Below are 18,354 nucleotides of genomic sequence, written 5' to 3'. Positions count from 1 at the left end.
TTAAACTGAACCAGGCTGTAAAGATGTTTACTTCTGCTGTAAACATGTTTATTTCTGCTGTAAAGTTGTTTTGTTTTTAACATGGGAGTCTATGGGGATTCGCTCTGTTTTGCATCCAGCCCCTAGTGGATGAAGGGGGAACTGCAGTTTTTAACACTTCCCCACAGGCTTCACATTTAACCACCGTCCGTCCATGTGTTGACTTAACTTTTATTTTGAAAGTCCCACCCGGAAGTCCCGCTCTGTAGCAGTGCAGCTTCATGCTAGGCTGAAAAGAAACACAATCACTTCTGAAGGACGGGAAGAAACACAATCGTTGTCCGGAACATTTTCTCTCCGTTAGTACATTTCCCAGCGACTTAAGATAATTTTCACCAGGTAAGAAGTGAGCTACGTGCCCCCAGTTGTGTGATATCCACGACGTGTTCGGCCTGGTGGCGGTTCAGGCCGTATTTGTTGGCGTACAAGCCGAGCAGCGCTCTCTTTTCCCCGCAGATGCAGCATCACGCATGGCGCTCTTTACTTCGAAGCGGTTCGCAAACACCCGCGCCTGTCATGATAATTTCCCCACATTTAAAGGGAAATAATTCAATCTTTTCAGCTTCCAGTGGAAACATAATGTCGACGAGTAACATTTCCACACGGTGGACCATACAAAGGCCTTGAGAGGTGGGAAAAATGCAGGGTTTTGATGATTTTATTCACAGTGAAAATAGTTTTTTAGTTGTGGGTAGTTTGGCGGAGAAAGACGCTCACACACCCCCATTTAATTCAAAACTTTGGAGCGGAAATTTGCAGCACTTTTCACGTTTTTCTAGTCCTCACCACATATTTTAACTTGAACAACGCCTTATAGTGAAAGACAGCGATGTGAAAGCACCATAAAGGGGAGCTAGGGGTTTAAATAAGGGGCATTTGGTGGTGTTTACCCGGGCTGCGGTGTGCTCTCACGCCGAGCCCCGCTGCTGGAGCCGCCGCAGTGAAATCCTGGCCCTGCTGTCATGGCTGTTGTGGTTCTTCATCAAGGCGTCGCACCACACTGCTGTTGCTTTTTTACACACAAATACTTTCGTTTCTGGTCGATTAAGGATTGAATATATGCTTTTAAATCCTCACATTTATGGTATCTGGGAGGGAGGGCTGCGGGAATCAAGGGAAGCAGCATCTCTGCAAAAAAGGTTTGATCTGATGTGTTGGTTTACTTTTAAGGAAACATTTAAGGATTTTCATGTAATCCTGCATAAAATAGATTAAAATAATTTTTTTACACGCCTGATTAAATCTACATGCAGTCAGAGGGGATACAAAGCAACACCCCCCTCCCCTCTCTTCCTGCATCTTGATGTATTTTCTCTGCAAAAAAAAAAGAAAATGGCAATTGTCTAAACCTGCCAATTTCCTGCAGAAAAAAAATCCTTTTTGTAGAACTTAATGGTTGCAAGATGAGGCAGAGGAGATACGGTAAAACGCTGTTTATCAAAACGAGGAAACATGTTGCATCATTTGGAGAAAAGCGACTCATGGGGGTTTTTCTGCTTTTGGAGGACGTAACAATGAAAACTTGGGCAGGAATGGGGTTGTTAATTCAACTTTTGCGCATTAGAATAATTTTTGTTATATTTTTCTGGTGTTGGTGAGTGGAATAGATCTGTTGATACCGTGGGTGTACAAGTCCACACCTCGACATCTGCTCTCCTGCAACTTTTAGATGCATTCCCTCTCCAACACACCTGAATTAAATAGCTGAATTCCCCTCTTCTGCATGTCATCCAGCTTTGCAGAGGCCTGGAAACAACATATGCATTTGATTCAGGTGTGTTGGAGAAGGGAGACATCTAAACTGGGCACCCCTGATCTATACTCAGCATATCACTAAAAGAAGATCGGTACTGCCAGCTAAAGCAGGACCACCGTCCTGCAGGTTTTAGGTGCTTCCCTGTTCCATTACATCCATCACCTTGCTGTCAAGTTCTGCACAATGATCCATCAGTTTGAGTTTTATTAAACTTGATTCTGCTTGAAGAGCCCCGACCTGACGTGTCCAGCTGTCACCCCAACTTGTGCAATCCATCGGAGACTCAGCGGAGCCAGACACAAGAGCTGCTCTGTTGCAGATTTCAGTGCTCTAGTTTGAAGCTTCTTCAGGTGCTGTTTGAGTCAAAGTTTAGTTTACAGCTGTTTCTGGGAAACAGTTTCTTCCCTGAAGTGTTTAATTCATTATTCCCCTGGTTGGAAGCGGGAAAAAAGATTCCGTCTTTAAGAAAACTAATCACTTTAGATTGTGGACAGTAGACCGACTGTTCATTGCACGTCATGATCACATCATTGGCTGCAATTATTTTTAGACCAGGCTTAACTTTTTACCTGTTTTGCCAAAAAGCCTGGAGTGCTGTTAGTTGGATTACAGTCAGCTTGACTTGAGCTAACATTTAGAGCTATATTTAAACAAATTTTTAAGCATGTCTTTAGCAGTTTGAATGATGTGATGTGTTGAAATCTTTTAAAGAACCGCTTTCTTTTCAGTTTATTGAGGCAGATGTCAGTGAGAATCGTCATGTTCTCACTTACATGCTTGTGGTGCTTTTATTTTTGATTTAGACTTCTGGGCGTGCAGAAAAGCCCTCGGTCATGTCAGGACAGAGAAAAGGAGCTGCAGCGCGGCTGCCCAAATGTGCCTTCTGCAGAAGCAACGGGGACAAGGAGTGTGGTCAGCTGCTGGTGTCTGACAGCCAGAAGGTGGCGGCCCACCATAAGTGCATGGTGAGGAGGCTGCATTGTTCTCCAGCTCTCTGCTGTTCTCATGCACAGTTCTCATTTGCAGCTGATGTTTTAAATGCACAGAGATGAAGAAACTGCACTTTTTCTCATTTGACCTCAGAAAAGAGGAACTAGGAAATTCATACTGTTAATAAGAATGCATGTTCTCTGCAGCTTTTCTCTTCGGCTCTGGTCACATCACACTCAGACAGCGAAAACATCGGAGGATTTTCCATTGAGGACGTAAAAAAAGAGATTAAGAGAGGAAATAAATTGGTAAGTACTCATCGGTTTAGCGTCGGTTTCTTTTAGAGTTTAATGGATCATGTGCTCAGAAATGGAACATTTAGGTTTGCTTTTCCTTTTAGGACACTGAGAATGTCCAAAAGTTGCCTTTAATGTTAATTAAGTTCAGTTTAATTCTGTCTTTTGATGCCAACGTAACGAAATAATGTAGAAACGAAGTGAAATAACCAAGAATTCTCGTTCCAACTCAACCTGTGTAAACAATAAATACATCCTGCGTATTAACTCTGGATTTCCCTCAGAGAAAAGGACCTGTGTTAACGCTGCCACAAGGATTATTTCCAAGCAGATCTTTTTATAACTTGTGAGTAGCGATGCACCGATCCACTTTTTGGGAGTTCTGATCCGATACAGATATCTGAAATGTGAATATCAGCGGATCCTGATATTTGCCGACACCAGATCTGTTTATGTGAACATTATTGTGACTATGGTTATTACTGCTGTTATCAGGGCCGGATTAAAAATGCACAGGCCCCTGGGCCCAGAGTGTACCAGGGGCTCCCTTTCCCACCACAACATTGTGAAAATTGTGAATTTTACACTGTGAAACGACATTTCTAACATCTCTCAGCCAATGGTACCAAAAGCAACACACTGGACACTGTGGTGTAATTATCTGGCTTTTATATACCTTTTATTTCATGTCCAAATTGCTGGTTTTCCAGTTTTTTCTCTACGTGGGCCCCACATGGCCCCCAAGTAGGCGTGGATCTGTGGCCATAATGCCCATTGGATAATCTGGCCTTGGCTGTTATAACTGTGTAAGATTTCATTAGGTTGTAATAAATGACCCATCCTTTCTGATGTTTCCTCACCAATACAAATATAATAACATTACAGATCTAATCATTTCAACAAGTTTTATTTTGATTTGGCACATTTTACCTAAATACAACTATAAATGTGTGGTTTGGAAACAAAGATCTCGCTTTTAGTGGAACAAAAAATGTCACATTTAAACATTCAAGGCATTTATTTCTTTTAAAACACGTCCGAAGCATCAAACACATCTGCGCTGGTTTGACTAGTGTGGTATCGGTACACTTTTATTAACACCAAGTACTGGTACACATGCTTGGTATTGAGCCGATACCGATGCATCCCTACTTTTGATAGTAATTGACCCTTTTGCTATTGTAAAACAGAGAAAAAAGGTTGCCACAGTGTAAAACCAGATAAACATTCAGGATGACAATAAAAAGCATAAATATAAAGCATGCATGGTCAAAACAGGATAAATAAATGCTTTTTCCAGTGCTGGAAAAAGATGATTTGTTTGCTTTAATTCGTCATTTATTATTAATTGACAGTTTTTCTTGTTTTATTTGGAAATAACATTTATGATTTTTCATACCAAGTTTGATTTACAGTGAATTTTCGTTTAACCAACATGTTTCTCCTGGTTGTGGTTCTTAGTTCGCACAACAATCAAAATATCTCGAGTAGACAGAATAAGTAATTAGAGTACAGGAAGAGGTCAGCATGGCTTATCTAAAGCCTGCACCAGACAAATATACATAAGAATGTAATAAATGTAATTACAGGAGTTCATTCATGCCTCTAAAATACCATTTTACTTTTGAGATCTGTAAGATTTTCTCTAGTGTAAATATGAAAGGATTAATTTAGGAATACATAACCTCTTCAAACAGGATTGATTCCAAAGTTGGTTTCCGTCGCGCCTCCAAGGTTTTCATGTTAAAGCCATGGCGTTGGCAAGCTTGTGTTTGTCGAACACAGCGTTGTACGATATCACCAAATGACTCCATTTCTGTCCTAAGAAACATTTCGATCACCTGAAAATGTTCTGCAAAGTAAAACTCTGAGAATTTAAGGTTAACTGTGTGTTATTATCCTAATGTATGTCATATTTTCTGCTGTTTAATATGCGTTAACCGGCCACTTTAGTACCGGGTTGGCCCCATTTTTACCTTCAGAACTGCCTTTAATTCCGGATGTTGTGTATTCAAAGGTGTTATTGACCCACAACCCCCAGGCGATCACTTTAATTTGTTTTAAACTCGGTTTTCTATACAATCTGGAACAGAATAAATTAAAGCTTCCCTTCCTCTAGAACAGGTCTACATGACGGCATGTCATAGCCGCAGAGCTCCAAACATCACCATGACGTAACGCACATAGACAATTTCAGTCAGCAGACGGAGCGTGTGCAGGAAAACTCGTCAAGCGGTGAAAATGAGACAAAATAATTGTTCTTTAAATTTTATGTACAGGTCAGTGAAGAAGTTAAACTGTGTTTTTCTTTTTCTATTTATTTTATTTTATTTTATTTTTTTTAATCGCCATCTTTCGACCAAAACATGTAAGCAACAAAGGTTGCAAATGCAATATGGAACTTCACGACTGGGTCTACAGTTGTGCTCATATTTATTCATACCCTTTCATTAAAGAAGGAAAAAAAAACAGCTGCCTGTAAAATAAGGTGAAATTGAATAAAGTAATAATAAAAGTTTTATGAAAATCATTACATTATTTTCTAATTCTGGTTCAATAGAATTTTTTTTTTTTTTTTTAAAAAGCAAACAAATGAGATAATTTATTACATATTACATCAGTCATAAACTAGTATTTAGTTGAACAATCCTTTAATGTTTCCGCTCCAGTCAGGTGTTTTCTGTTCCTCTCAGTCAGACTTCTGCACCTGTTGACAGGTATTTTGTCCCACTGTTCAACAGAAAAGTCTAATTTGTCCAGGACCAATTTGTTTGTTTTTTATTTCTTCAACTCAATTACATGAAAAAACAGTGTCTTATATTACTAAATTATATTTTTAGTTATTGTTCCTTTTTTAAGTCTCCAGTTATTTGAGTGACTGTTGTAAATTCAGCCTTTTCTTTAATGAAATGGGATGAACACGTATGAGCGCAACTGCAGATGTCACATGGTGTTTAAAATTAAAAAAAAAAAAAAAAAAGGCTGTTTGATCTTTATTTGGTCATTTCCTGCTGAAACGGAGAAGTTACCTGTTACAGCGACAGAGTTCATTAAAAGACATGATTCAGCTGAGCTCATGCGGAGGCCGTTGGAGGACAGTGAACTCATGGTGGAGATGATGTGAGCTTTGTGACATGGTGCATCATCCTGCTGGAAGTTTCCAACCAGTCTGCCCATTCGCCTCTGACCTCTGCAAATCGTCTTCGCCATGTCTAAACGACTAGATGTCTCGTGTTCCTGGATGATGAGTTATTTGTGTTAACTAGCAGTTGAACAGGCGGACCAGATAAAGTGGCCGGTGAATGCTTTATTTTAGAGCGACACTATTTATTCCATTCAGTTTTATTCACAGACAAAATCATATTAAAGCACTTTAAACACGTCCATCTCGCGTCAGATTCATTACAATCCAATGAAATTAATCTCAATCCAGCCTTTGTAACGAAGGCAAATGCTGACTGAGCAACAGTAAAACTCACTCAGAAACTTTGTTACTGAACATCTAGTTTTTATTTGTACCATTTTTAGATGTGCTCTTCGTGTCACCGACCGGGCGCGACTATCGGCTGTGATGTGAAGACGTGCCGGAGGACGTATCACTACTATTGTGCTCTGAAGGACAAAGCCCAGATCAAAGAGAATCCCTCTCAGGGGATTTACCTGTAAGTGTCTGCAGCTCTGGACTCCATGAAACATCTGTTTAAACTACAAAAAAAAGGAAGGAAAAAAGCTTTTTTTATGTTCATCCATCCATCCATTAGTGATAGGTGATTATCTCTGAAGCCTGCAGGGGAGGAAGACTCCGATATCATTTGACATTTGAATTAAATTCCTTCATTTCCTTCTAATTACAGTGTTTACTGTCGCAAGCATCGGGATGCTTCTCAAGATGACATTCAGGGTAAAGTATGCTCCTGCTGTTTGTTTTCTACTTCCAGGCAACGTGGACCATTATGTCTGCAGCTGTTTGGGTGGTTTAGTCACAAGCTCGCTGTGTCGGTAACATTTGTACACCAGTACTCCTCGAGCTTTGTCACTAGCATCTTAAGAACAAATTCAGAAAGATTTTCAGGTTGTACTAAAAGTGTTAGTGAAAACGGATTTACAAACGTGTTCATAGGTCCTAAGTGGTCACATTTTCCCCCCCGTTAAACCTATTTATGCGACAATACGCACATAAATGTGGATGTCAGTTTCAAACTTCGTACTTCCATGCATTTTGTACGTTGCTGTGGTTATTTTGTCAGTTCATCCACTAGTGGGCAGTGCTGAGTTCGTTTCCACGTTTTCACACCGGTTGTAGTTCCGACAAACTTGCTAAACCTCTCATCTACAGTTGTTGTTTCTTCTTCTGTTTCTTTTTCTTCTTCTGGTGCTCTTTGTTTGGCGGTTTTGTTGTGTGTCAGCTACACAACTCAACACTTTGTGATTTCTGCTGGTTGCGCCGTTTTCTGCTCCAAGTGACTGAAAGTTAAACCGGTTTAAACTGAACAAATTAATCTCATACCCGGCGCAGGAGACGTATAACACTATATGCGCGCCTTCTGTGTCCAGGATAAATGCTCCTTTAGATCAGGGGGGTCCAGAGTCGGTCCTCGAGGGCCGCAGTCCTGCAGGTTTTCTGTGTGTCGCTGCTCTAACACACTAAAATAAATCCTACAATGTTCTGCACAATGACTCTCCATCAGTCAAGTGTGTTGGAGCAGGGATTTACCAAAAACCTGCAGGATTGTGGCCCTTGTCGAGGACCGGAGCTGGACACCCCTCCTTCAGAATGATCCATACCAAACTCGCCATAAGCTGATAAGATTGACCAGCTGACTCTTAATTTGCACGTAAACAGCCGTAAAATGGGACGAGACTGACGGACAGAAATGAAGAAAAACAAACAGAATCCATTAAAATAAATAAAAAATGTTTTTTTATTGGTCATAAATAGGGTAGGGAAATTAAATTTTTAAAAAGATCTGATATTGGAATTTTTTGCTTCACAATTTTAATTTTTTTTTTTGGGTTAAAACATTGATTTTTTTTTTCTTTCAGATAAATAAAAATAATCCTTTTTATAAAATTTTTGTCAGGTACTGAGGTGAAGTCCAAATGTTAACTAGTTACTTTATAGTACTACGGAGTAGAATAAAGGTGGCCATGGAGTGGGGAAGAAACCCTCAGTGTGGGGAAAAGATGCATGAAAATTAGGGGTGGGAATATTCAATTGAAATATCAAATATCAGGACTTTTTGCTTCACAATTTAAATTTTTTTTTTTTTTCAAATTAAAAATAATTCATTATGAAAAATTTTATTGTTTTCATTGATATTTTTACGTGTCTTCTTGGTCATTATAGCAGCAGAACGATGGTCTGGCTACTGGGCTGCTTTTTCCTGACTGAAATCAAGAAAAATGACAAGCAAAAAAAGTTTTGTACATTTTTTTTCTTTAATTTTTGTTTTTAGTCTACAAAAATCTGCAATATCGAATAATCGCGAAAATCCCAATTTAAATGGAATCTGCACCAAAAAAATAGTTTTTAAATTAAATCGGGTGAAAGCATATCATCACAGGTCTAGTTATAAATAATCACACAATGAGATTTGGATCATATAAAAAGCATCTTTATGTAACATCGGATCATTAATCAGACCTCTACTTGGACAGTGGCTTGTAGTCTGATCCCTCGATGCATCGGGCTGAATGTCTTCATGGCGCAGTGGGTAAACCAGAAAGTGGTACACCATAGGATAAAAATCTCTTTACATACTCAACAATTTACAGTTTGTAAAGCAAATGACCTCCTGCTGTTTGCAAACACATCCAGCTTCTCTTAAGAGGCTGTGATGATGGAGCGAGTGATGAAATAAAACCTCCAGACGAGTCTGAAGCTTTTTAACTGTTATTAACCAGGTAGAAACGGAAGAACCTCTGTTTACTAATAAGACAGATCGGCGTACTACAAAAAAAAAACACTGGAAAATGTTGATAATTAAAGACCAGGTGGAGCTGAGTCACAAATTACGTGGATATTTATTTATATTTGAGTGATTTCATGGTTTTAGGAAGACAACCAGCAATAGAGTTGAATCCCATGATGACTGCAACTTGTTCTTAAATGAATAAAAATAGGAAACAATAACAGGAAAAGTGCTATAATATCTTTTTTTAAATAAATGTTTTATAAAGAACCTGAAATTGTTTCAGAAATCTGACAAACATTACTGCAAATTTTATTTTTCTATTTTCAGAAAACACAAATGTTCGTAAGACTTCCTGAGTGTTGGCTGATAGAAGTTGCTCCAAGAACGATAAAAGACAGAAAGAATAGACGAGATTTGAACAGATTTGTTCGTAAGAATGACTGGTGGTCTCGTCATCTTTGGGATTTATTGGCTCAGATTGAGATTTTTTATGTTTAATACCAGGAAACTTCTCACCTCCAAGGATCTGGATTCCCCTCCTTGTTGAGTTTGAAGTGTTTCTTCTCTGTGACGGTTTTGTCTTTAGATGAAGAGGGCGGCGTGGCCAACGACTCGGACTCGTCCCCCCCTCAGAGCAGAGGGAGGGGGAGGTTTGAGAAGGGGAGAACCAAGGTCGGCGCTCGTGGCCAGTCAGAAGAAACCCGCTCTACCTCCTCACAGGCAGCAGAAGAAGAGAGCTCCTCTCATGTAAAAGCACTAAATGGAACTGGTTTTGCTGGTGGGTTTTCTGCCTGCAGACGTGGCTCATGCTGTTTTGATGGCGCTGTGTGTTTTAGCGGGACAGGTCACCTCTTCGGACCAGTCCAGGAGATGGAGGCCAGCGATGTGGTTTCTGCCACGCTGGAGAGGAAGAAAATGAAACTAGAGGGATGCTGCATACGGATAACTCCAAGAAGGTGGCTGCACACTACAAGTGCATGGTAGGACTGGGATCTTATTTCTCCAGAAATGCTTTTTAAAGTGACCATAAAGCGCACTTAAGTCTTTTATTTTCTCCAAAATAGGCAGGGTGCCATATAATGCGGTGCGGCTTATGTGTGTACCGAGTTCCAAAATCTATAAATATTGTTGTGTGACTTTGATGAGCGCTTCGCTCGACTGACTGGGAGCGTTTCCGACATGCTGCTTATATAGATAAAAGGCGGACGGAACAGAGGGCAGCATGAGAACATTAAAGGGGGAAGTGTGTACGTGAGATAAGACGCTAAAGGTGTGTCCACAGTAGGTATATAGTAGTGCCGGTATGTGCATGACGAAGGAACTCCAGCTTTGGCGGACTTCGGTATAAACAGGGTGTTCAGTTCAATTCAACTTTATTTTTATAGCATCAAATCACAGCAATGTCATCTCAAGACGCTTTACAGACAGGAAAAAAACATAATGAAAGCCAGTTCATCATAGCCTACATAAGGAAACCAACAAATTGAGTTAGAAGCTCCAGTTTTATAAGGTTGGGATGTAATTTTGTAATGTATCCTATCGCATCATAGCGCATCATAGCGCATCATAATCGCATCATAATCGCATATCTGTGTACTAAGCTTCTGTAATTAGACTGTAACATGTAAACTAGCACCGTTTACGTAAAAAAAGGCTTGTTATGCTGTCATCTGCACTGTGGATTTAAGTTTAAAAAAAAAAGTCATTTTATCTGAAACGCAGCAAACAAAACGGTAAATTCACTGGAAGATGCCGGTTTTCTCTGGAGAATTAGAGTATGAGATGTGTGTTGAGTGGGAGGAGATCATGAGAGAAAGTAGGCGTGTTTCTGACTGTTAGGGGCTTACGGTTAAGATTAAACTTTTCTGTCATGGTAAAAAAAACTGTGCAGTAGCTCCTTCAAAGCTCGGCCAGTTGCATTTCTCACCGACCTCCCATCTCTTTCAGCTTTTCTCTTCGGGGACGGTACAGCTGACCACGACATCACGGGCTGAATTTGGAAACTTTGATGTGAAAACCGTCATCCAGGAAATCAAACGAGGGAAAAGAATGGTGGGAAGCATATAATTATGTTGCGTTTTCATATTTAATGTTGTGTATTGGTATGACTTATTGATTGTGTTTTCAGAAATGCACGTTGTGTACTCAGTTGGGCGCTACCATTGGGTGTGAAATCAAGGCGTGTGTGAAGACCTACCACTATCACTGCGGCCTGCAGGACAAAGCCAAATACATTGAAAACATGGCCCGTGGCATTTACAAGTGAGCTCACACATTACAGATTAGTTTTACTACATGTATGCTCTGGTTTTATAACCACATGGTCCCTAGAGGTGTGTAGTCTCAGATATATCTTTCAATTTGATTACAATTCAGGGATCTACGATTCGTTTATTGAAGGACTATCAGGATTTTCATGAATCTTTTTTCCCCATTGAGTTTTTTTTTTTCGCACTCCATGCAGCTTACACTATTTTATTCTCCATGTAATATCCGTTAACTCAAACACATTTATCTCCACCATATTTTATTTATGTGGAACCATCAATAAATCCAACCTGGAATCTTCAGGATGAATGTTAGCAATAGTTAGGAAGAACAAGCTCCTGTAACTAGGCTGGAATGAAGCTGTTGTTTTTAGTATTACGATTAGATTTTATTTAGGTTTTAAACAGATTCCTAAAACGGCTTCCAGCTTCATAAAAACCAAACCTGATGAGGAAACGTCAGTAACAGTAACCGCAAGGCTAACAGCTAGCTTCCTGCTATCTCTGTTTTTAGTTTGCTGGCAGGACCCTTAAAGGGCATGCACCGGTGCGTCTCCCTAAAGCGTCTGGGCGACAGCGCGACTTCTGGCCAAGCGGCGACCTCCGGCAGATAAAAATGAAGCCTATACGGAAGCGCATAAAACTTCCGTTCCCCCTTCATCCACTGGGGGCTCAAACAGAGCAAATTCCCGTAGACTCCCATGTTAAAAAAAACTTCACAGCAGAAATAAACATGTTTACAGCCTGGTACAAAAATCCTTTTTCGGATTAATAGATCAGGTTTACCTTCATGACAACTGTGGGGGGAGTGATTTTTTTTCTAACTCGCCCGTTTAAAAGTAATTTAATCTCGAAGTTCGGCATATTTAGGGGCGTGTCCTTTTGATTGACAGGTACCTGATCTCCCGCTTCAAGTCAGAAGAATGTAGAACAACTGCGGTTTTTAGCCGGTTAACAATGTGACTTAGCTTTAGCCCGCTTACCTCCATTAGCTGGTTAGCTCCTGTTATCTCCGGGTTAGCTCGGTTAGCTCTTAGCTACAGAAAGCTCAGAGTTCGCTCGATGTCAATCATCCAACATGACGCTCACAGCCCCCCTCTCAGCTCCGTCACTTAGCCCATATTTATATTTTCTGGGCGAGATTGTTATATATATATATATATATATATATATATATATATATATATAATTGTTGAATTTTCAATTTTTAAAAACTGCATCATAAAATTTATGTTTTCATTTTTAATTTTTTTTTTTAAAATGGAAACTAAATATGTCAAAACAAAGTTAATAAAGACAACATTGTGCTACTGGTGGAACTGGGTGCAACAATCTTATAATCTTTTTTCCACCTTCTGACGCCTTCTGAGTTCGTCTTTTCTGGCAAAATTTCCTTCAGAAAAGGAAGACAGCTGAAATGCAGGATTATACTTGTTCATATCACTGAACTTCTTATGAACCTTTTTTAAGGCTATATTGCAAGAACCACAGCGGCAACGAGGAGCGGGATGAGGAGGATGAAGAGCGAGAGAATCGCAGTAGAGAGAGGGCAGCCATCGACCATGGAGGAACACCATCTACACAAGTGAACGGCAACTAGGTATGACGCAGCACACGCATGTAACATGACTGGTAAACCGGCTGGATGTCCACGTTAGAGATGTCACCATTATTTTTACAATTTATCACGGGTTTAGACTCCATGATTAATAAATTGGATGGGTGGATGGATGGATAGAGGGACAGATAGATGGATGGATAGATAGATGAATGGAAAGATAGATAGATGGATAGATGAATGGAGGGATGGATGATGGATGGATAAATGGATGGATAGATGGATGGATAAATAAATAGATAGATGGATGGATGGATAGATGGAAGAATAGATAGATGATAGATGAATGGAAAGATAGATAGAAAGATGGAAGATGAATGGAGGGATGGATGATGGATGGATAGATAGATGGATGGATAAATAAATAGATGGATGGATAGATGGAAGAATAGATAGATGTATGGATAAATAGATGGATAGATGAATGGAAAGATAGAAAGATGGATGGATGTGTGGATGGATGAATGGAAAGATAGATGGTTAGATTATTGGAAAGATGGATAGATAGATGGATGGATGGATAGATGAAGGGAAAGATAGAAAGATGGATGGATAGAATGATAAAAGGATAGATGGATGATAGATACATGGATAGATGGAAAGATAAAAGGATGGATGATAGATACATGGATAGATAGATGGATTGATAGAAAGATAGATAGATACCTTTATTAATCCCACAAGGTGAAATAATTTTGCCATGCACCGATAATTAAAAATGTGACATTAAAACCAGATCGTCCCCGTTGCTCAGTGGAGTTCTGAGGCATCACCACAGGAGCTCCTAAGCACAGCTCTGCACTGGGGCTGCGGCGGTCCCGCGAGACCCACTGTAAATCTTGCGGGAACAGGCGGCTCAGAATAAACAGCAGGTGGAGAATTTACAAGTCTATGAAGGGTATAACTGGAAACTATGAAACTAAAGAAAAGGACATTTTCCCTTAACAGCGTTTCTGTGAAGAAGAACTTATCTGTTTAATAGATTTCCTTTTTTTTTTCTTGTAATCAACTACAGATATTGCGAAGTCATGTGCTGTTAGGTCGCAAATCACATGACAGTAGCCACGTTTACATAACTTTTACCTAATTTGGTTTCAAATCATCCTGATTTGAGATTTCGAGGCAGCAAACCTACTCCGATCAGGTTTGTTCATGCCCCAACACTGAAGCACAAAGGTCCAGTCTAACGTGCAGAAGGATGTTTACATCACGGGATTTATCAGCGATGGAGAGGTCTCGTCACAGTTGGTGTGGTTGTTGCAGTACTTTCAAGCAGAGGCTCTGCTGCTGCAAACAACGAAGAAGAAAAGGCGAAGAGACGTAGATAGTGTTCGAATGCCTGTATTGTTCCCTGAAACCTCATTTACTACGTCAGACTTGTAGACCGTATATTAAATGGACAGAGCCTCAGGCAGTTAAAAGTAATGCCTATGCAGAAGTGCATAAAACTGCAGTTCCCTCCATATCCACCTTAGGGGTGTGTCCTTTTGATTCAAGTAAGAAGAAAGTAGAAAAACTGCAGTTTTTAACGGGTTAACAACATGACTTAGCTTTAGCCCGCTTACCTCCGTTAGCCGGTTATCTCCTGTTATCAACGGGTTAGCCCTGTTAGCTCTTAGCTACAGAAAGCTCGGAGTTCGCTCGATGTCAGTCATCCGCCATGACACTCACGGCTGCCCTTTCAGCTCCACCTCTTTGCCCATATTTGTATTTTCCGGGAGAGACGACACGCATGCCCCTGCCAAGATGGTGATGGTAGGAACCGCCCACCGAGCTTCAATTCAGCTCTTCAGAAACCTACGGGTGACGTCACGGAGGCTCCGCCCATCTTTTTTATACAGTCTATGGTCAGACTGCACTACATGGTGAACTCATCCTGTTGGAGAATCAGACATGAAGCTGGCTATTTTCTCATCATCACAGATCACATGACTACTGTCACCACGACAACCACTACACATCGTTTCAAATGCAAATCAAGCTCGTGTGAAATAATTTTATTTTCTTATATTGTATTTTAATCTTTCTATTCTTTCTTTGTTGCATATTTATTAGGGCTGTGATGATACGCTTTTGTCTCGATTCGATTCAATTCCGATTTGTTGGGTTATTCGATTTAAATTGCGATTCTCACAATTCTTTGATATTGCCAATTTTTGTCAAATAAAAACAAAAAAATGTACAAACCTTTTTTCCTCGTCTTTTTTCTTGATTTCAATTCGAAAAAAACAACACAGTAGCCAGATCATCATTCTGCAGCTATAATGCCCAAGACGACAAGTAAAAAGATCAATATTAACAATAAAAATGACATTTTATACTGGATTATTTTTATTTATTTGAAAAAAAGTTGTTTTTTTAAACAAAAATCGATCTTTAAAATTGTGAAGCAAAAAAAATCCAGATTTTCGATTTTTTGATTCGATTTTCCCACCCTTATGTCTTACTATAAAATGAAATGAAAAAAGACAAAACTTTATAATAGATTAATTTTATTTGGGGAAAAAAATTGATTTTTATACAAAAATAAAAACCCTGATTTTCGATTTTTTTTCTATTCGATTTTCCCACCTCTATTATTTATTCAGCAGATAAGGATATTAAATGAATGATTTATAGTTTTTCTCAACCTGCTTTGGTGTTCGTGTCACTTGGCGCCACTTGGAGCTCCTGCCTGCAATGCATTGTGATCTATATTGACCCGTCTAGTGACCATCGATGCTCACTGCTCTTCAACCTGCATTGTGGGGAGTTTTGAGTGCACTACTTTTTTCTCTCTGCACATTCGGAGATCCCTAGAAAATGACATGCCCACTATGTCAGCCTGAGTGAATTAAAAACAAACTTTCTGCTGCTGTCGGGTGAATTTATTTGTTCGCAGCCATCTTCCGAATTAAGGAAACGTCACAAGTTGTCCGTTTACGTCCAGTCAGAACATCGATGTAGAACGCAGACTGCCAACTCTCTGGTTCCGTGTTTAAGTGATACCACGATCACTTGGGGGAAAAGAATATTCTTCCTCGTGAAACCCAAAGAAAATCCGTTCCTTTGACACTTTTCATTCTGATGGCGCCGTCGTAAGAGCTTTTGTGTGTGGTGTGTTTTTCTTTGAACTGGTCCTTGCATCTTTATGATCCCGCTGACCATCCTGCTGGTGAGTTGTTTGAGGTCCTGCCCTCAGGTAGACGATACAGCGCTAATAAATGCACAACATCTCGGCACATGAAAAGTTTCTTTCCACTGTGACTTTAAATGATGCACTCTGAAAATGTTTTAGACATGCACCTCATCACCATTTTAGTTGTCGTTTTAGCCATCTTTTAGGAGCTGCGTTTTATTTCTTTTATTATTACTCTATTTTAGGATGTTTTTACGTGTGTCGTATGTTTGTCTAATGTGCTCTTTCTGCTGCTTTCCAGTGTGGTTTTAAAACTGGAAACAGCAAAGAAACTGAATTAGGTGTATTGTTTTACATGTAACATTTGCTTTTGTGTGTTTTCTTGGCAGGTTTGGACAAAATGCTTTGTGAAGACAAGCAGGAGAAGTCATGGAAGAGTTGTTTTTTTTTTTTTTGTTTTTTTTATATACTAAACCTTAGCCAGCTCTCCAGGTTGTGATGTCGGAGCACTCACGAGTCTTTCACGTGGTTTCTTCCAGTAAATGGACATAACGTTCCGATGTGCACCAGATGTCGTCTTCATGAAAACCCTGCTTTGAGTTGACGGACGAGCTTTTCACAGATTGGTGTTACTGGCACCAGACTAATGCAGCATCATGGAAAGCCATGACTCATGTATCCCAAGACTCAAGTGAAGGCCACCCATTCCCGTAATGAGAAACCGCTGATGGACTGATCGCCCGCTGCCCGTGCCCCCTCCTCAGATCACATGAACCACACTTGCTGAACGTTGAAGCATCCTTGCCCTCCTTTAGCCTCTGAAGGACTCACTTTTAAGAGGAGTCTTATTTGTTACTAGTCTCTGAAGTTGTGCAGTTTGATTACCTTGTTTCTGTAATCATGTCTTACTCTTTTCATTTTAGCCTTTCTTGTACTATGTAGTATTTTGCTACGGTATTATCATCATGAGTACTTTTGAATATCTGGATCTCGGAAAGTCACAAGTTTTGCCAGCATGCACTTGGATTTTCCCAGTTAAAGGTGGCGGGTTTTTTTTTTTATTATTTGGCAACTAAAGGGCCCAGTAGAGCCTTTTAGAGCAGATGGTTGGACTCGTTTGTTGTGCTGTTACTCGTCTCTCTGCAAATGTATCCATGATTGGAATAGAAATTATTTTATTTTACACTTCTCTGTGTGAATGGAGTGTTTCATTTGGAAACCCGAGGCAGCGTCTGGTCCAAGGTGAGGATTCCTGGTGAGGAATGTCGCGCCAGCTAAGAGTACAGATCATATGTATGTGCTACAATACGCCACTGTAGCTGCAAGCTCATTGAAAAAAGGCAAAATTCTGATTATTTATTACACTTTTGTGTAAAATCTCTGCATTAATGGTTTAATCTTGACAGCACCGGTAATAATACCACATTTATTTCATAAATGTTTATTTTTTTACCATCTGTACTGACTTATAGCCCACTTTATAGGTGCATCAGTTCATTTTAACACATGAAATATCAGCCACTTCTAACATTTAGTCATGTAGATGACGTCAGGACTATTTAATATACCATGTTTGTTTGTTGAAAAAAACAAAAAACACCTATTTGAAATAAAGCACCCACACAGGACATGAATAAAACTCATAACACCCCACAACTATAAACCATATAAACACTGATAAGAGGAATTAAAAGGAAATCAGACTGAATATGGAGCAATAAAATCTTAAACGGCAGATTGGACGTGTGGGTGCAAGGCCACTGAGACTTCAAGACGTGGCTAATTCCTGTTAAAGAGTCACAATAATCCAACATGGATTACTGTTTGTAAGTCGCACCTTGAAAAAATGGGTTTAAACTTGGACATTGGGATGAAAAAAGGAGGTATTTATGACCCCATTAATGTGGTTATTAAACCAAAGTGCAGCATCTGCTTTTACACCCACGTTTGTGGCAACAGGCTTCAAATGTGGGATCAGCGAGAGATGCGTTGGAAGAACAATTAGTACCAAATAAAACCTCTTTGGTTTTATTTTTATTCAAGTGAGGAAAATTAGGAAGTGCCCAAGATATCACTAACAATCAAGATGGGGCTGAAAGAGCGAGTGTGACTGGCTGAAACTGGGACGGAGCATAGGACTGGATTGGAAAGGAACAATTCACACAGACTCACCAGAACTGGACAGTAGAAGATGGAGAAATGTTGCTGGTCTGATGAGTCTCCATTTCAGCTCCACATTCACATGGTAGGATCAGAATCTGCTGGAAACATCATGACAACATGGATCCATCAGTCTTCTGGTCCCACTCTGGTCCCCTCAGTACCAGTATGACATGGTTTAAAGAGCACAGCCTACCTGAGGGTTGCTGCTGACCATGTCCATCCCTTTCTGAGCACAGTGTAGCATCTTCTGAT

General features: G+C 39.9%; 1 protein-coding gene across 1 annotated transcript; it reads left to right on the top strand.

The window, feature by feature from the left end:
* Positions 1-281: 281 nt before the first annotated feature.
* On the top strand, positions 282-16,982 carry phf6 (PHD finger protein 6). Its single transcript, XM_079249857.1, has 11 exons — positions 282-378; positions 2,599-2,760; positions 2,932-3,033; positions 6,550-6,683; positions 6,876-6,922; positions 9,523-9,683; positions 9,773-9,916; positions 10,884-10,988; positions 11,065-11,198; positions 12,674-12,803; positions 16,329-16,982. Exons 2-10 carry the CDS (start codon positions 2,629-2,631, stop codon positions 12,801-12,803), a joined length of 1,089 nt encoding a protein of 362 aa, XP_079105983.1. The 5' UTR covers positions 282-378; positions 2,599-2,628; the 3' UTR covers positions 16,329-16,982.
* Positions 16,983-18,354: the final 1,372 nt, after the last annotated feature.

The sequence above is a fragment of the Telmatherina bonti genome (genome assembly GCF_933228915.1).
Source record: "Telmatherina bonti genome assembly, chromosome: 12".
NCBI classification, from domain to species: Eukaryota; Metazoa; Chordata; class Actinopteri; order Atheriniformes; family Telmatherinidae; genus Telmatherina; species Telmatherina bonti.
Note: the sequence above shows the minus strand (reverse complement) of the source record. Positions and strands in the feature narration are given on the sequence as shown.